Genomic DNA, 19,701 nt, shown 5'->3' on the forward strand with positions numbered 1-19,701 from the left:
TGGTGAATGGATGTCTGGCTCTATTCTGCTGCATCTGCAAGCTTTCTTAGGCTGAGTCTTTTATTGTTGGGAAGTTATGATTTCACAATTGCAGTTTGTTCATCAAAAGTGTTCTCTCATTTCAGGAGATCAGAAATGGTATTGCCAAAAGGGGCGAGACCCTCAGCTGGCTGAAATCCAGGCTGAAAGTTTTGACTGAAGTTTCTTCTGAGAATGAAGCCCAAAAGCAGGGAGATGAGCTGGCAACATTATCCAGCTCGTTCAAGGGTCTCTCAACGTTGCTGTCAGAGGTATAGCATTTATTTACACTCTAAACAGACAGTTCTGGGTGAGGCATGTGGAAAGTTCTCTTTCTTCTGGTTGTACTTTAGCAAGTAATTTTATAAAGAAACCATAATTGAAACAGAATAGTTGTTATGCTTTTTTATATGAAACCTTTTGGGAAAGGTGAAGAAGATGGTTGATGTATGATCTGTGCCATTATTGAAAATGTTAGTTCAGGTTCATGACTTATATCTGAAATATAAAACTTATCAAATCCACACGTTTTACTCTTATGAAAGCAATTGCTATTTTATGGTCAGCTTAAGATATATCATGGAGGCTAAGAATAAGGCTTAGGGTCAAACAAATCCAGGGTTAATTTAAATGTGATAGCCTGCTTCCTAGATAACCTTCAACTTACTTAACATCTTAGTCTTGATTTTCTTACTTATAAAACAGGGTTAAAAATACCCTAAAAGGCAGTGTCATTGATTAAATGCAATATTGTATGTAAAGCACATAGCATAGTTCCTGGAACAGAGTAAATGCTCAAGAACTGGTTCCTAGTACTAACAAAATATTCAGCATTTAATCAGCAGGCCAGTAAAATGCATATCTTTCTAAAGTTTTGATATGCAGTTTAATGTTTTTCTATTTTCCTTTATGGACTAAAAAATACAAACCCATCTACTTCATTTCCAGCAGGGCCACTTACACCATCAGCAAAAATATTTTTGCTGATCAGATTTTTGTATAAATCTATGTTTGTGCTTTGGAAGATAATGTCAGAATGTAAAGTAGAATCGGTATTTACAAGTATTTCCTGAAATCATTTAAGTATAAACTTGCATGGAAAAATGGCCTAATGAATGACAACAAAATGACCACAAAGCTCTCATTCTACAAATCCGTAATCCTCCATAGAGATTCCTAATCGGTTAACCTTTATGTTTTCAATCCATTTAAATCTGCTTGAGACTCTAGTGCTGAATTTACATAAGCCAAAAATATTCTGAACTGCTTGTCATTTTAGTTATGTGAGAATTTTTTAATATATAAATTAGAGTTTTCTTATGAGTTTTTGACAAACTGAAAATAGTTATATGATTAGTCAAATTCTGGAACAAAATCTGTTTCAATCCTTTGATTATCCATCTTTCAAAGCTGTCAAATTTAGTTAGTTGACACAACTGTACTTTTGGTGAAAAAAAAAATGACAGTTGTCCCTTTTACTCTTTCCTTCTCTCCTTCGGTGACAGTAAAAGTAAAACAACATTCTAAAAAGTTAATCTATATGAAGGTGATCTTTGAGCCAAGATCAAACAAATAGCTTTAGTTATTCACAAACTTGTAATATATTTTTTCCCACTAAAAAAAAAAAAAAAAAAAAAAAAAAAAAAAAAAAAACAAAAAACAATTGGCAGCCTTTAAGGTTAGAAGTTAGTAGTTTCCCTAACATTTACCAAGGACATTTGCTTTATCTTGCAAGTTCTCTCATGATGTTGCACCTGGGACGTGCATCAAGAATCTATCCCTAACGAATGTTCACACGGACATTAATTTTTTATGCACTCATCTACGTTAAACCTCTGTATAAATTATATTAATACCCCTTTCCACTACTTGATCATTTGCTTATTGAAAGCAAAAACACAGGAATGGAAGAAAACACATTTTGTTTACAGATGGATTTGTATGAAGTGATGGATTTGCACATTCAGCCTTTCTTTGATAATCATTTATTTATTATTTAAATTAATGTTGAACACAATGTGTTTGCAATTGTCCAGTGTAAGAAAAAAAAAAAAGACCATAGGTGGATTCACACGATACAGTGAAGAGTCACTTATTTCAACAGATTTACTCTGATTTTTCCTGAGATGTGGAGTTTGTGGTTTTCACAGTGTCTTATTGCTGCTTGTTTGGAGAACAGATTGCTCTCCTTGGACAAACTTAGATCAGAAGAGAGTCAAAGAAAAAAGAATAAGAGAAAAAGAAACTGGAAGGCTTCTGTGGAAAACAAATGATAATATGTAAGAATGATGATCTTAGTGATGAAGGTGAAGGACAAAGGATGTTGGTAAAACTGAAATAGAGGAAGCAGAAATTAGAAATTAGAAAAGGAAGTTCAAACTTTAGGAAATGATAAGGGATTAAATGCATTAGCTGACTACAAAATTGTTAGTTATATTTATTTTTATGTAGGAATATTGGAAGTACATTTTTAACACATACTCTTCCAGTCTCTTTTTCAAATCTACAAATGTTTTCCTATTTGCTTTAAATAAGGCAAATAGGAAAATAAGTGTAAGGCACTTTTGCAATTAGGTTTTAGTCATGCAATTATCATTAAAGAGACCTAGAAGGCAACATACATATAATATATACAGTTTTGTTATCTTTCCTTGATTGCCAGGTTGAACGGATTTTTAATATGCCACAGAGCACCATATTGAATGAAGCCTGAAATCCCCATAAATGATTATGAAGTTTAATAATAATAGAATAAGCCTGAATAGTATGAGAAAGAATACAACTTAAAGATCTGTGTTTATATTTCAAGTGTTTGAGGTAGACTTTATGTACACTCCTAAAATATGTAAGATAACATAATCTTCAACAGAGGAATTTTGATCAAAGGATACAAACATTAAGTTCTAAGATGAGTAAGTTCTGGGGTCTAATATACTAGTGGTGACTGTAGTTAATATTACCTCTTGTATACTTGAAACTTGCTAAGAGAGTGGAACTTAAGTGTTCTCACAAAAAAACAAAGGGAGAAATATGTGGGTGATAGGCTAATTAGCTTTATTTGGAGAATCATTTCACAGTCACATAGTATACCTTAAATATATAGAATGTTTATTGGTCAGTCATACCTTACCAAAAAAATTACACAACTTTCAATAAGTAACATGTGATTTATGTGCTGTTGTTGTTTTCCTGAAAATCTAGGTTGAAAAGATGGTAAGCAACTTTGGGGACTGTGTCCAGTACAAAGAAATAGTGAAAAATTCTCTTGAGGAATTAATTTCTGGCTCTAAAGAAGCCCAGGAACAAGCTGAGAAGATCTTGGATACTGAAAATCTGTTTGAAGCACAGCAGTTACTTCTTCATCACCAGGTAAAAATGCCTCTTTCTTCCAATAAGATTACGTAAAGTTGATTTGCTACTGAAAGAACCAGAGAGATAAATAGTATAACTACTGGCTTGAAGGAGTGGTTGAGAGGGAAGTGGGAAGGAACCAGTTGGATGGTTAAAAGAACTTGGCGCTTCTGGTTTTTGCTCTGTCGGTTAAATATTAAATATTTCAGGATATTTTGCAGCATAAATTTCCAGAGTTAGTGACTTGATGACATCAAAAAGTTCAATGAATACTGTGGAGAGAAAATTGATTTAGCTATGAAAAACTACACACAACTTGCTAGATTCTCCTTTTCAAAACGGAGAGGAAAGGCATAGATGGACCAGTTGCTTCATATTCAAGATCACTGTTCTTTTGTCATTATGTTAAAATCTTGCTCTTCAACTTAAACATTGAACATACTTTAGTTTGGGAAATGATGACTTATTTGAAGTACTACACCTTTCAGAAGTGTACACTCTTATAAAGGATTTGAACTAGAAATAAAGAAAATCTTGCACATATATTAAGAAACTATTTTAATCAACTTAATTTCTGATAGTCTGTTAGTGTACATTAAAAATATTTTCATAAAAGGAATATATATACTTTGTTAAACTCAATAATAAGAAATTTGATTCAAATAAAATATTTTAATGAAAAAATTCTAGCTAACCTGATACACAGTAGCAAAATTATAGCTAATTATATATGTTTATGTGTATACTGTGTACATAAATGTTCTGTAATATATAGAAATGGAAATTCCATTAAAAGTATATGTAAAATCCCAGGCTTTAGGCTTTCTAGATTTACTTAATAATTATAAAAAGCCTATGAGTATCAAAAATTAATATTTGATGTTACATTGTTCTCAATAATTGTGAAATGGTTGTTTGGATTTCCATTTACTTTAGGTTCAATAAATTTAAGATTATAGATTTTATATCAATATTTTAAAATGCTTCTCAAATTTCTTAGGCCGGGTACTTTTCATATGGGTACATTTACTTTGTGAAAATTTATAAGCTGCATATCTGAGATTTGTGTACTATTCTGTTTGAAGATTATATGTCAATAAAAAGTTTAAGACAATTTCCCCCCTCAGAATCTCAGCAAATTAACCATTCTGAATATACTCAGAAAATAAATATTATTCATTTATTTTTGGAGACAGGGTCTCACTCTGCCACCCAGGCTGGAGTGCAGTGGCACAATCATAGATCCCTGCAGCCTTGAACTCCTGGATTCAAGTGACTCTCCCACCTCAGCCACCCAAGTAGCTGGGACCACAGGCATGCACCACCACACTTGGCTAATTTTTAAATGTTTTTGTAGAAATAGGGTCTTGCTATGTTGCTCAGACTGCTCCAAACTTCTGGCCCCAAACAATCCTCTGGCTTTGGCTTCCCAAAGTGCTAGGATTACAGGTGTGAGGCACTGCACCATGCGTGGCCATAGATCTCTTAATATTTGCATTTTAATAAAATAAATGATTTTTTTTTAAATTGGAGTTGGGACTTTGTATTTTTAAGCAGAAAACAATTATTTAAGAATAATCATGTCAAACGAATTGTTTTGCCAGACTCTTCCTGGAGTATTGTACACAATGCTAAATGTTCTCCAGATTGGCACACACATCACTAAAGCCAAATTATTTATGTTGCTTACCATTAAAAACATACAATATTTATAAATAATGTCTATCTTGGACTAAGATAGCATCTGACTATCATTTCAACTGTTAATCTTAGCTTTAAAATATATTTCGGGCCCACCTTTCTGTACTTATGTGAAGTGTGGGTGTTGATGTACCTACTTAGCTGTTTAGAGAGCACAATTTATATCCCTCTGTTGAATAAATGCTTCCAGCAAAAGACAAAGCGGATCTCAGCAAAGAAGAAAGATGTGCAGCAGCAGATGGCGCAGGCGCAGCAGGGAGAAGGGGGGCTGCCTGACAGAGGCCGTGAGGAGCTGCGGAAGCTGGAGAGTACCCTGGACGGCCTGGAGCGCAGCCGGGAGAGACAGGAGCGCCGTATCCAGGTGGGAACCGGAAGTCCGGGGCCATTTAAACAGAGGCTAGGCAGTGTTCACTTCCGGTTGTGCCTCCCAACACCCAGGGGAACCTTTGTTACTGTCTCTGATGTTTCAACCCGGTGTGAAATTCTGTCCATGAATCATCTTTTAATCATCACATCAGCCTTAGAGATGGGTCTCGGAATTAGCACATTTTGCAAGTGTGGATGCTTAAGAAGAAAGGGTTTGAGGACTTGGTGCTGTACCACACAGCACTGATCAATAATAAAGCCAGGATTTCATCCACACTTGTCTGAATCCAGAAATTTGATCATACTGTCTCACTTTTCCAGGAAGCCTTGCAGCCACATGTTTATGCCACCTTTATGCTTTATTGGGATGTTGACACATTACCTTTAAAAATGTTTTTAAGTTTTTGCCACCTGCTTACTTTCTCTTCGTCTCTTCATCCCTGTCCCTACCTTCTCCTGTGCTTCCTTTCTTGTTTGAGAAAGACTAAGAGGCTGTTTTTTGGGGGGTCACTTATCTACATTTTAGGTAATATTTTTACATTTCTAAGACTTTTCAAATGATAAATAACTCAAAAATTATCAGAGTCTATGTGTCCTCTCTTTTTGTAGACGAAAATACTGACATAGGGAAAAGAAATTCTTATAGTAGATACTAGTATCACCTCTATTCATTTTGACTGTGTGAAATTTAAAATCAGAATTCGCTGGACGTTGACGGTTTTGCAAATAAGTGAATATGTGACAGTATTTTGTGATATTCGTAACCCAATTATTGTTCTGTTTTTGTTTTTTGTTTTTTGGTTTTTTTGGTTTTTTTTTTGTTTTTTTTTTTCAAATTTAGGTCACATTAAGAAAATGGGAGCGATTTGAAACAAACAAAGAAACAGTAGTAAGATACCTTTTTCAAACAGGTTCCAGTCATGAACGCTTCTTGAGTTTTAGCAGTTTGGAAAGTTTATCTTCAGAATTGGAACAAACAAAGGTATATTATGGCTCCTTAGTAGTCAGTATTCAGAAAACAACAAAGCAAAACAAAACAAAATAATTTCTCTTCCATCATTACTATTGTCATTGTTAATGTAATCAATCTGTTACTATTGCTATTGTTAATTTAATCAATACTATTTATTGATGACCCATTCTTTCAGCATACTGGAGAATGAAAACATAAGTAAAATTAAACATCAAGAAGTAAAATAAAGATTTTATCAAATTGGAAAATGGTTAGTTCCCTAATAGATGTGTGTAAAGTTTTTTAAATATGAAGGCAATAAAATTTTTTAACTGAACCTTAAAGAGCAGGTAAAACTTAGTAAAGTGGAGTTGGAAGCAAAATACAGACATTCTTTGGAAGGTGGAATGACATAGAGCATAAAAGTGTTCTGAATAGGGATTCTATATTGTAAAAGAGAACAATGGGAAATGAATTTGTAAAGGAAATTTGGCCCATATTTCAGAGTCTTAAAGACGTAAAACATTACTCTCTAGGCAATGTGGAACCAGAGCTATTGAAGGCTTATAAGGAAAAGCCACACGATCAGAGTTGGGCCTTGGATGAACTTTTTAGACAGGTGTAGAAAAGTGACCGAAAGTGTGAAAGACTGGGGTCATGGGATCCATTTAGAAAGTTGTTGCATATGGGCATATGGAAGTTAATATGGGAATAAATAAGGGTGGTGGGGTGGCAGTTGATACAGAGAAAGAGATGCAAAAGATGTGGGGTTCATAGGAAGATAGGGAAACTAACCAGATAGAGTGAGTGACGAAAATGGTGATACTCAAGGTTTTGGGTCTGACAGAGACAATGGAAGTGAGATGGGGAATGTGAAAGAGCTCATGGGAAAATGTGACCAACTTTATTTTGGAGGTAATGATTTTGAGACTCCAGTGGGGCATCAAAGAGACAATGAACTTGGTGAACCCAATCCTACAAGCTCAAATACCCTGGACATTCTAAGCAGACCAGTCAATTTGTACCAAGCATTTAGATTTGTACAGGCACAGGCCCTTTAAGTTGCTATGGTCCCTCTTTGGGGTTTATAGAAAGACTGAATTAGTACAAAAAATGGTTTAACTGGTGTCTTAGAAAGAAGAGCCTTGCACCCACCCTTCCTTAGCCTTTAGCAAGAAAACCTTTGTGCTTCTTACCTGCAAAAGCCTTCACTGTCTCTCATACTGCTAATTTTTTGTTTCTTTTAAAAACTTACTGAGGAGTTTGTAGTTTTATAAGACCACAGACTCTTTCAAGTCTATACAATTTTCATCAGCCATTTAATAGAACATTATTTTAATTTTTAATTTAAATTATTTGGCCAGGTATGATGGCTCATGCCTGTAACCCTAGCACTTTGGGAGGCTGAGATGGGAGGATTGTTTGAGGCCAAGAGTTGAGACCAGCCTGGTCAACATAGCAATACCTCATGTCTATTAAAAAAAATTATTTCATGTATTAAAAATGTACCAGGTGCCTTTTATGAATACAAAGATATTTATTGGGTTTAATTTTCTAAATGTTTCTGCCCAGGTTGTTCCATCCAGAGTTTCTGACCCGCTATGATTCCATTTGCACTAATCCCTTTGGATCAGTTTAAGTACCTGTAGATTGAAACAAATGTAATCTTTTGAGTCTTGTTATTCAAATTCTCATTTGTCCATAATCTTCCACACTTTGGGATTGATCTAATAATACGAGGTAACATTGATCAAACACATGCAATATGCCGATTTAATCCTTTGATGTTTATCATTGCCTTTAATTCTCAAAACAATCCTAAGAAATAGGTATCCTTCTCAATCCTGTTGTATAAAGAAGGGCACGTAAGGCACAAAGTTGGTGATGAACTCACTCAAGACCTGCAGGTTACTAAATGATGAGGTTGGGATATCAATCCAGAAGCTCTTCATCCAGAGCCCACACCTTTAACCACTACATTATTTTTTCATTCATGAAACAGAGCCGTTTTACTAATTGCTTATGTTCACTGCCAATCTAGAGTAATTGTTCTCCTCTAGTTCTTTGGTCACTTTGCTTTATTATCACAAACCTTTATTCCAGTTGATAGCCCTAGAGTAATTGTGCTAAGGAATGGTTGTGTAAGGGACCTGAGTGTCCTCCGTGTGCTGGTGTGTGTGTGATAGAGTGTTCATAGAAATACTATGCTTAATCTTCAAAATAAGGTATGGCTTTACTGATGAATCAATGAAAATTCAGAGAGATGTGGTCAAAGGTCACTCAACTAATGAGTGGGTTTAATCCCAAATCAGTCTAAGGTGAGTCAATTTTTACCGGATGCATCCTGCTGCCACTCATATGTTTTCTAAGAATGTAGAGATAAGGCCTTACAATGTTATTCTGTTTCTGTTTAATTTTGTTTTTTTATCAACATCATTCTGCTCTTTTGATTTCTCCGCATTGTGCTTTTTCCATATGTAGCTCACACAAAAAGCTCTAAAATTGAATGTATATAAGCATTTTCAAACATTACTTTTTCCATGTTTTTCCTGGGTTCTGAGAAACACTAGCAGAAAGAAAACACTTTATTTTTCACTTCTGATTATATTCATGGGATTCTAAGAGATCATGTGATTATTTGCAATCTTCACAATTGAATCTACAATGACTGTAAGTTCACATATAGTAACAGTGGGTTCTTTTAACTAAATATGTTGTGACATCAGCAACTACCATATTTTAGTTTACTATAAGTCTCTGTACCATAAGGAAGCTGTACTTACTCATTTTTATTCTCTTAAATTGCAAAGTAGTTCTCTGAAGTAACATTTTTGAGACAGAGTCTCACTCTGTCAGCCAGGCTGGAGTGCAGTGGCACAATCTTGGCCAACGTTGATATTTGTTGGCCAAGATCATGATATTTCTATGAGAACATTAGGTTTTTTAAACATACAGATATAATAGTATATGTAGTAACTCTATCTTGTATGGTATTATGTAATAATTATAGGAGATGATCTTACTGAAAAGCTGACTTCTGAGAAATACTTAAATTTTTACATTATTCATTTAGGAGAAGGGAGTTGATCAAAATGTAAACTTCCTGAGAGATTTTCTCACATGAGAAGAAATGAGATACCAAGTACATTTTCTTCACTTAAGTTTATACTGGATTTACCTTTTCTAATTCAATATAGATGTATTTACCTGACAAAATTCAGGTAACATCTAATATTTATCAGCCTTATACATACTAAACCAACTTTTTAAATAAAGTAGTTCAGTATTATTGAAAATAAGTATATGGGCTTAATAAATCATTTTGTTCTCAATTTTATATGAGAGACATAAAAACAATAATCAGTATCTACCAAAACCAATAATCAATATCTGCCAGAGTATTAGGCACTTTAAAAGTAAGATTGCTAATGGAATGCTAACAGTGATCTTCCAAGGAAAGCATTATCATCTGCATTTTACATGAAAGAGCCTGAAAATAATTCACCAAAGTCAAACTAGTGATCCTGGATTCTAGTTCCAGTTTGACTGGTTCAAAACTTAAATTTTCTTTCCACATATGTAATAAATAAGATTTAACAACACTAAGATTAGATTATAGCTCTTTTCAGAGAACTAGTTAACAAAATGGTTTGCTTACTTCTCTCTCTCTCTCTCTCTTTCTCTCTCTTTCTCTTTCTCTCTGAGACAAAGTCTTGCTCTGTTTCCCAGGCTGGAATGTAGTGGTGCCATTATGCCTGCTCACTGCAGCCTCTGTCTCCTCTTACCTCAGCCTCCTGAGTAGCTGGGATTGCAGGCATGCACCACCATGTCCGGCCACTTTTTTTTTTTTTTTTTTTTTTTTTTTTTTTTTTTGCCTAGAGATGGAGGTCTTGGTCCTGGCCTCAAGCAATCCTCCTGCTTCAGCCTCCCAAAATTCTGGGGTTGAAGGCGTGAACCATCATGCCTGGCCAAAGATCACTGGTAGTCTCTTTTGACTAATATATTACATTAAATAAATAAATGTTTCTATTCATTGGCATAGACATCTATTATCTCTATGATCAATAACTATTGATTTTTTTGAACTGGCCTGTAATAAGTAAACTTATTTGTGAATAAATTAATTATTATAATGAAGCTAAGAATTCCAAACAATGAAGCAAAACCAGGAAACAAAAGAGTAGCAATTTTTGTGAGTATTTTTGGAGGTAAATAGCTGGCTGTGTTCATAAAATGAAAAACTTAGCCAGTGTGGTGCTGCCCACCTGTGATCCCAGCATTTGGGGAGGTCAAGACTGAAGGATTACTTGAGCCCAGGAGTTCAAGATCGACCTGGGCATCATAGTGAGACCTCATCTCTACAGAAATCAGAAGATTAGCCAGGCACAGTAGTGTCAGCCTGTGGTACCAGCCACTTGGGAGACTGAGGTGAGAAAATCATATGAGCCCAGGAGCTGGAAGCTGCAGCGAGCCATGATTGCACCACAGCATTCCATCATGGGCAAAAGATCAAGACCCTATCTCAAAAAATGAAATAATATAAATAAAGTGGTAGCAAAGTATCTATTTTGACCATATGGAAATAAGTCAGTTTTATTGTTAAGAACAATGTAAGATGTATGGATCCATCTCTTCATCCACCCATCTATTCTGCATGCAATATGTGCACTTTATTTGAGGGCAGAGATAAATAATATAAAATGCCTACCTAACAATTATAATATTTTTTTCTAGGAGTTTTCTAAACGGACAGAAAGTATTGCAGTCCAGGCTGAGAACCTTGTAAAGGAAGCTTCAGAGATACCACTTGGGCCCCAAAACAAGCAGCTGCTTCAACAGCAGGCCAAGTCAATCAAAGAGCAAGTCAAAAAATTAGAAGACACACTTGAAGAAGAGTATGTGATTGACAAGTCCTAACCTTTCTTCTCTGAGATAAAGTTTCATACAATCTTTCCTGTACCTTGTATTCAAAACATTCTTTTAAAATCTCAAAGTGTCTGTGTATTCCAGCATGTTTTGAGAAAACAACGCACAATTCAAAAGAAAGTATCACTAATACAGAAACCAATATCTATCACAGAGCCAAAAAATAGAAATGATGTGGGTTTTGCATCTTAAACTGATCATATTCATGAGAAAGCCATAACTCTTCCATTCTGTGGCCTTTGTACATTGTAGAGGGAATCTCAAAAAAGAGCTAATATTTAAAATAATTTTTTAATGATATTATTCTGCTGTCACCAGTTAGAGTGAAAGGAGATATTTTGTAGTGTAGATTCTAGGCCTAAATACACATCACATAGACCATGTGTCTCCAACTTGAAGAAGCTCCTGGAGCTTGTTTACAGTGCCTCAGTTTTCAAGTTATCCTAATTAATATGCTATTTCCAGTAATTAACTTTAAAAATTCATTTTATCTTTAAACTTTTAATGTTTGTTTATCTGAACAGAAATAATTGTTTGGCCTATTCATATCCTGTTATATGCACAACATACACCAAAAAGTTTGGAGAGGAAAAACATGAGGATACAGCCACTATTCCCCAAAATAGTATGGCTAAACATTTCTATTTTAACGTAATTTAGTGGCAAATCAATGATATACAACAGCATATTGTTATTAAGAAACAGGCCATCATTTATATGGTGGATTTTAAAATGTAAAATGTGTTTTTAATACTATTAACAGCTTAAAATTAACATTTTACATTTGCTTAAACTTTAAAATTTGATACATATTTTATTTAAAACAAATTATGACTTGAAGTTTTGAGGACTTTATATTATAGTAAATGTTCTCTCTCAAATTATGGAAATAGTAAAACTTTGAGTTTATTAGAAAGGAAGCTACTCTTCTTAAGAATAGCCATTTTAATCTTTATTTAATTTACAAAGTTGCAGTATAACACAGCTTGCATTACCTGTACTGCTGACAGCATTAGGCACATCCAGGGTATAAATTTGAGACTGCAATATTATTTAATTTGACAATCAATGATGCCATTGTATTTTTCTTGATGTCTTCAAGTGCCTTTTGCTAAACAGGGACATTCTTTCATTTTTCTTTTTTAACCCAAATGCTTATCAGTTCAGTTATATAGTGTTAATTTCTTAGTCTTTTTCTAAACTGAAAGCCATATTCACCTGGTTATACATGCATAGATAATACAAATTAGAAATCTATAGTTGAAATTTTGTTCACTAGATTTGTTACAAATAAAGCCTAAGTTGTCCAAAAGTAGTTAGGGTGCTCATATACGGTAATTTATAAACGTCTTTTGGAATCAAGACCGTAAGACATTTATGAAAATGGCTGCAATCACATATATTATACATTTCAGGATTAGCTCTGATAATAGAAACAGTTCCTGTCTGGCAGCATGGGATTGAGAACACAAGTTCTGTCTTGATTGATAAAATGCAGTTTATAAAGGTCTTACCATAGAAAACATCACTGCCATGTCTTTCCTTTAAGAGTAAGAACAACATGTCTTCGAGCCAGGCATGGTTGCTCATGCCTGTAATCCCAGCACTTTGGGAGGTGGGTGGATTGCCTGAGCTCATGAGTTCAAGACCAACCTGGGCAAAATGCTAAAACCCCATCTCTACTAAAATAAAAAAATTAGCCAGGTGTGGTGGTGCATGCCTATAATCCCAGCTACTCGGGAGGCTGAAGTAGGAGACTTGCTTGAACCCGGGAGGTGGAGGTTGCAGTGAGCTGAGATCGCACCATTGCACTCCAGCCTGATGACAGAGTGAGACTCTATCTAAAAAAAAAAAAAAAAAAAAAAAAGCACGTCTTTGGAAACAGGACTATTGAAAAGCTCTGTACACTGAAATCTCTTCTGGCATAGTTTACTAAAATAAGACCTAGCAACAACTGGTCACATGCAGAGTTTAATTAGATTATACCTGGATTCAATCCCCTTTGGACCCAACAATATTTTGTTCAAAGTGCAATTCCACTCAAAGCATAGACACTGCCTCATTAAATGTCCGTTCTCAGAGAAGATAGGAAAAACCTGATAAACTACTCAGAACAAATGTGCATTTTTTTTAGCTTTAATAGTTTCAACTTTGAAATGGTCATAAATGTCTTCATTATCTTCTCACCTGGTGATTTCAAGGAAACTGTGTTGTTGTTCTCTATTAAAATACTGAGTTTTATTTACTTAATTTGGTTAATTTTAGTATTAAAACCATGGAAATGGTGAAAACCAAGTGGGATCATTTTGGCAGTAATTTTGAGACTCTGTCTGCCTGGATAACTGAGAAAGAAAAAGAACTCAATGACTTGGAAACTTCGTCATCTGCCATGGACATGCAAATCAGCCAAATTAAGGTGACCTGCTCACACGTTATATTTATAATCCATGTCTAGCTTTTAAGAACTACTTCCTTACATTTCATCAAATGCTGTTTGGTCCCAGGACAAGTCTTTCATTGCAATGTGACTATTAAAATTAAATTCACACAGGTTACCAAGTTAAGAGGTCTGGATTGATACTGGGCAACACTTTATAGTTGGAATTATGTATTAACATTGTCTGACTTGTGCATTCAAAGTTAATATTGTGTGAAATATCATTAAAATATTTTTATGGTTACATTCTTTTCCTTGATTCTGAATTAACCTCAATAGAATGCTCTGCCAATTCATTATACAACATGAAATGTATTCATCATGTACAACTCTAAAATACCAGTCCCACTGTCCAGCTCAAGTATTAGTGTTACTTACCCATACCAATCACAAGGAGGAGTTTGAAAAGCATCTTTCTTAAGTGAAGCAATTCTACTCCACTGCTATAATGTTTTCATTTATGGCCTTGGAGCATGGACAGAGGTCCTCTGATTTCTTAGCTCTCCCAGGTATAAAATGATCAGGTGGATAGACTATGATTGACCACTTCATTTAGACAGTTCAAGAAGAAAAATGGGCTTAAAGCAATGAGCTTGGAGTATTCATTTCTCTTTACTTTATACAAGTTTATACCACACATTGTAAAAATTCAACCACTTTTTCAACCTCAGCTTTTTTTTTTTTAATGGGAAAGCCCTCTGCTATTTCAATTAAATATAGTAAAATAAATATCAAGGTGAGGGAACATTTCACACTGTGACTCAGAACAAGTCATTACCATGTGGAGGGTGGGAGGGTGCAATGTTGCTCAGATGAGATTATCTGCTGTGCAGATCATCCTTGCTTATCACACATCTTTTGCAGTCAAGCATACATGGAGTGTCACATCCACAGTCTGCTATGTCTTCTTTGGTACACCAGGAAAAATAGATGTGAGGCTATGAAAGAATATTCACTGTTAAAGTTGTCTTTAAAAGTTATCATTTAATCATTTTCACTAAATTCTAAGAAAAAAATCGTACATTTAAATAGTTTTGTCTCAAAAATGTCCCCTTTTGAAAATTAACATACATTTTTCGATGTATTTATTCTGTCTATAATTCATTTACTATTATTTTTGCCCTTATTCCAGGACTTTGGAATTTGTCAACTATCAAATGTCATCTCATTGCTAGTCTTCAGGGGAAAAAAAGATTATATATATATATATATATTTAAAATAAATATTCTATCATCTGTTTTTATTTTGTCAGTCTGGAAATACATTTCAATACATCCAATAAGGCATTTTAAAAACTCTTTGAAAGTGAATATTAATACTAGGAAAAAGATATTTGCTAGAAATTAGCAAGGATACAGTGGAATACACTGTCCTGTGGAAATTGGTCTATTAGGTTTCTGTTTTATTTACAAACAGAAGACTCATTATAGGAAATGTTAAAAATAAAGTAACATTTGTAGTAGTGTTTTCCCTTTTAAATTATTTTAAGATTAACGGTAATGAAGCATTTGCATTGCTGGAAGATAAATACACTAAGCCCATTTTTGTTCATTGTTACATGCCATTTGAAATGACTGACTTCTTATTCCTGACTTATAACTGATAAATGATAAAAACATATACTGAATTCATCTTTCATCTTCTTCTCTTAGATGGATTTATTTTTACCACAATCCAACAATATGATCAAGTGATTTGTATATATGAATTTGTGTTACTCTAAGAACTAAGGGCTCTGTTATTAACTAAGTTTGTTTCACTGATGTGTTCCAGCACCTAGAACTATTGTTAGTGCTTTTTAGACAACCTATATTTGTTGAATTTATGATTAATTTTTCTAAAAAAATATAATCTCAAAAAAATACAAAATGAAGAAAGGTTGTATAAATGTTCAAACAACAAATACTGATGAGCTATACCACTTCATTTATTCATATGAAAAAGAAAAATAAGTGATGCATATCCAACGTTTCATCTTATGTAACTTATTTCTGATTGTCTCAACTAGGCAGAAATTATTTCTGACTATGGTGTCTCATCTAGACAAAAGTCAAAACTTCATTTTTTTTTCTAGGGTAATAGTATTTTCCATTTAAATTACCTGAAACTGAGACCTAGCTGAATTTTTGATATTATTTTAATTGAATAATTTGGCCCTTTTTCTCAGAGAAATAATTTTCATCTTCTTATATACAAACAAGCTTCTATGTTTGTGAGAGATACTCCACGGACACACATAAACACATGTACACATGCACACACTTCCTTCACAGTTACCAGTATTTTTCAGCTGTTGGCTAACACATAAAATGTCCTTTCTTCCCCCAATTGAAATAAATTGAAATGGCAGTATGTGGGCTTTTCCCTGTCAAGTACATAGCAATGAGGTCCCTGGATCAGCAGCCTCAGTATCACCTGAGGATTTGTTAGAAATGAAAATTCTTGAGCCCTACCTTAGACTTACTAAGTCTGAATCCTGGAGAACAGGGATCAGATGATCCTAATGCATTCTAGCTTTGGAAACCAGTGGCATCAAGAACAGATGATAAATTTGAGAAGGAAAAACTGATTTTAGGTAGGTGTACAGTCATTAAACCTTCTAGTAACATATGAAATAACTGCATTTCAGAAAAATAAGTGAATGTCAATATTTGGCATTCTAATGAGTTACTGAAACACAATGCTTCTTTAGCGCAGTTATTTAAAATGCCTGATTTATAACATAAGCAGATAATTCTCTGTATCTTCAGAGATATGTAAGTGTCCCAGGGACATCTCCTGGGTTACTTCACTGCAAGCAAGGGTAGTTATTTCTCCTTATTCTCTATTCAACAAGCACACCCCCATTACTGTATTTTCCAGACATTTTCAGTATATCTCATCTCCCCAACCACATGGTGTTTGCTCATAACTGCGCTCAAACCATGCAAGTCTTCAAATATTCCCTCTTGGCAGATGATTATATCATTTTAGGAAGCCAAGCTTGCTCAGCCTACATTGTTATTTTTCTTGTTTTAACTATTAGGTCACAATTCAGGAAATAGAAAGTAAGCTCAGCAGCATTATAGGATTAGAAGAAGAAGCCCAGTCTTTTGCTCAATTTGTTACCACCGGAGAATCTGCTCGAATTAAAGCCAAGCTGACACAAATAAGAAGATACTGGGAAGAACTTCGAGAGCATGCACAGTGTCTGGAAGGAACAATACTGGGACATTTATCTCAGCAGCAAAAGTTTGAAGCGAACCTTAGAAAGGTAAGAAATGGTCCATGCATACTTAAGTTTACATATTTCACACTGTATTTATAGGTAAATACAATAAGTACTTCACAAATTATGGAATAAGAAAATGACATAATTTGCCAATCATCTACCAAGGTGTGAATGAAGAGTAAATTTATAATTATTTATATGGCACCTTTTTTGGTGGCATATGAGAATGTTACACATTGCATTCAGTTAGTCATTAAGAACAGTTGTTTTCCTTTCAAATAATAGGACACATTGATTTTAGATGTTTAAAGAATGCTTTTTATAATTACATTGAAAGTTATCCAAAAAAGGTAGGTATGCTGTTTTCTCAATAACCTTTTTTTTTTTTGCCTTGCTATGTGTTTTCCCCACTGTTATTTTTATATTGCACCAATGTTTTAGATCCAGCAATCTGTGTCTGAATTTGAAGATAAACTTGCTGTTCCAATTAAAATATGTGCTTCAGCTACAGAAACATACAAAGTTCTTCAAGAACATATGGTAAGAATATGCTTCAACATTTCTGCTATTTACCAACTTAAAAATTTGATAATTCTCACTTAAAAAGAAAATAGGGTAATTATTATGAGAATTGAAATGGGAAAAATGTTTATATTAGTCGAGTAAGTATATAGATCTAATATTCACTTTATATAAGGCATGTAAGTTTATGAATAAATTTTTATTAAAAATGCATATTAAAGGAGTATTCATTTCAAATGAATTTATCTCTTTTAATTAGAATGTGTAACATTTTCAGAGTTTAGCTTTAACAAATCCTGTTACCTCTTGCCAGCATTATAAAAAAAGTATATTTGCAAGGAAAAATAGATGTGTATAGCTATCCTCAGATTTTAACCCACTATACTCAGATGTTTAAGGAATGTATCCTCACTGACCTGTTTCCAATGAATGGCTTTCTGGTCTAGTCTCAGAACTGATCACTGCAAATCTTCTGCAATGCAACAAAAAGATGGCTCTGGCAGAATTTGAGGGGAGGAACAAATGGGGAGAATTATACACAAAGAAGTACTACCATATGTTAATTAATAAATAAAAATATAAGTATGATTCCTATTGCACATGCATGTGTACACGTCCTAATGCATGTACATTTATAAAGGTGTACATGATAGAAAACCCATTGACATAGGCACATCTGGAAGAGGGAGTAAGATTTCTATTGGTTAAATATTTATAATGAGAATACACTTTTGTGTTACTTATTTGTAATTTCTTTATACAAAAAAATGAGGAAAAGTAGGAGAATTCAGTGTGATGAAATTATTTTCATAGACAGCTAAGTTAAGAATGGAGTGCCAACGAGGCTAATATTCTTTTTTTCTGATATTTAAATTTCCTAAAGCAAGTGGTTTTTCTAATGAAAGGATTACCTCTTAGGGTTCTAACGAAGATGAAATGAGTCAATACATGGGATGCAGGTAATGCAGTGCTGGCCAGATTCTGAGGCACTGTGTCATTGTTATTATTATTGTTTTTATTGAGGTAGACAGCAGCTTCTTCAGCCATAACTCTTTTTATATTTATTCTTGTAGTGATTATGGTATGTTACATGTGGTTTTTGTAAGTTAAGGGTTTTTAAATATTCATATATTTAGCATAAAATGGCTAATCATCTTTACAAGTTATCTAAATTTTTAAGGGAAAGTTGAAAGTTTTCAGATGAATAGCACATTCTTATTTGGAGAACTCTCTCCATTTACATTTTTGATTTCTGTATTAATGAGATCACTTTTTTTCTCATTTTTCACTATGTCTTGCTGCAAATCATGGGCACAGACCTTTTAAAAATAGATTTAACTTTTATTTGTTTTCAGTGGTTCACATGTGATCATTTAGTACATTCATATAATTTGTAAGAGTAAAATCAGTGGAATTGGGACCTTCATCACCGAAAATATTAGTGTTTTACTTATGCAAGGAACATTCTATTTTCTAGCTATTTTGGAATATAGGATAGATTATTGTATAGTTCCCCAACTAATCTATCAAACAGTAAGTCTGATTTCTTCTGTTAAACTGTATATTTGTACCCATTCTTAGTACCATTACTGCTTATCATGACTGAGGGAAAATATTTTGTGATGATGGGTGTCAAGGCAAAATGCAGGTCTCGTTGGCTCCTGTGCTTTCATTGCATTCTTCTCGAACTCTTCTTAGGATCTCTGCCAGGCCCTGGAGTCCCTGAGCAGCCCGATCACTGCCTTCTCAGCCAGTGCCAGGAAGGTTGTGAACAGAGACTTCTGTGTTCAGGAGGCTGCGGCTCTACAGCAGCAATACGAGGGCACCCTAAGGAAGGCGAAGGAGAGACAGACTGTGCTGGAGAACCTGCTGGCCCACTGGCAGAGGTGAGCAGCATTTTTCCTTGAGTTGCTGCCACTACTAAATAGGAAATTCTGGATTAGCAGTCTTTAAGTGATGGAGAATAATTATTCCAGATGCAAAACACGTGAACTTGTGGGTCTAGCACAGGAAACTCTTGATCTTTGTTATAAGGTGAAGATTCCCAAGAGTGGAGAGGATGTATGTGGATCTTTATATATTACCCAAAAGAAACCTGAGTGCAGGGATACACACGAAAATGAAAGGAGTGATCTTTGTGCTGTCACATCTAAGACTGAGATAACTGAGACTATATTATTTACTATGGTTTGTGTTGGACCCTCCAACTTCAGAAG

General features: G+C 34.3%; 1 protein-coding gene across 23 annotated transcripts in view; it reads left to right on the forward strand.

Annotated features, from left to right (window-relative positions):
* SYNE1 (spectrin repeat containing nuclear envelope protein 1) overlaps positions 1-19,701 on the forward strand; it is a 518,258-nt gene that overhangs the window by 179,204 nt on the left and 319,353 nt on the right. For all 23 annotated transcript variants that reach the window (XM_074397242.1, XM_074397246.1, XM_074397241.1 and 20 more), the window contains 9 exons: positions 126-290; positions 3,220-3,387; positions 5,261-5,431; positions 6,278-6,418; positions 11,123-11,283; positions 13,580-13,730; positions 16,778-17,005; positions 17,405-17,503; positions 19,184-19,371. In XM_074397242.1, the coding sequence (XP_074253343.1) occupies positions 126-290; positions 3,220-3,387; positions 5,261-5,431; positions 6,278-6,418; positions 11,123-11,283; positions 13,580-13,730; positions 16,778-17,005; positions 17,405-17,503; positions 19,184-19,371 (1,472 nt within the window). The remainder of the gene's footprint in view (positions 1-125; positions 291-3,219; positions 3,388-5,260; positions 5,432-6,277; positions 6,419-11,122; positions 11,284-13,579; positions 13,731-16,777; positions 17,006-17,404; positions 17,504-19,183; positions 19,372-19,701) is intronic.

This window comes from Saimiri boliviensis, chromosome 4 (assembly GCF_048565385.1).
Source record: "Saimiri boliviensis isolate mSaiBol1 chromosome 4, mSaiBol1.pri, whole genome shotgun sequence".
NCBI lineage: Eukaryota > Metazoa > Chordata > Mammalia > Primates > Cebidae > Saimiri > Saimiri boliviensis.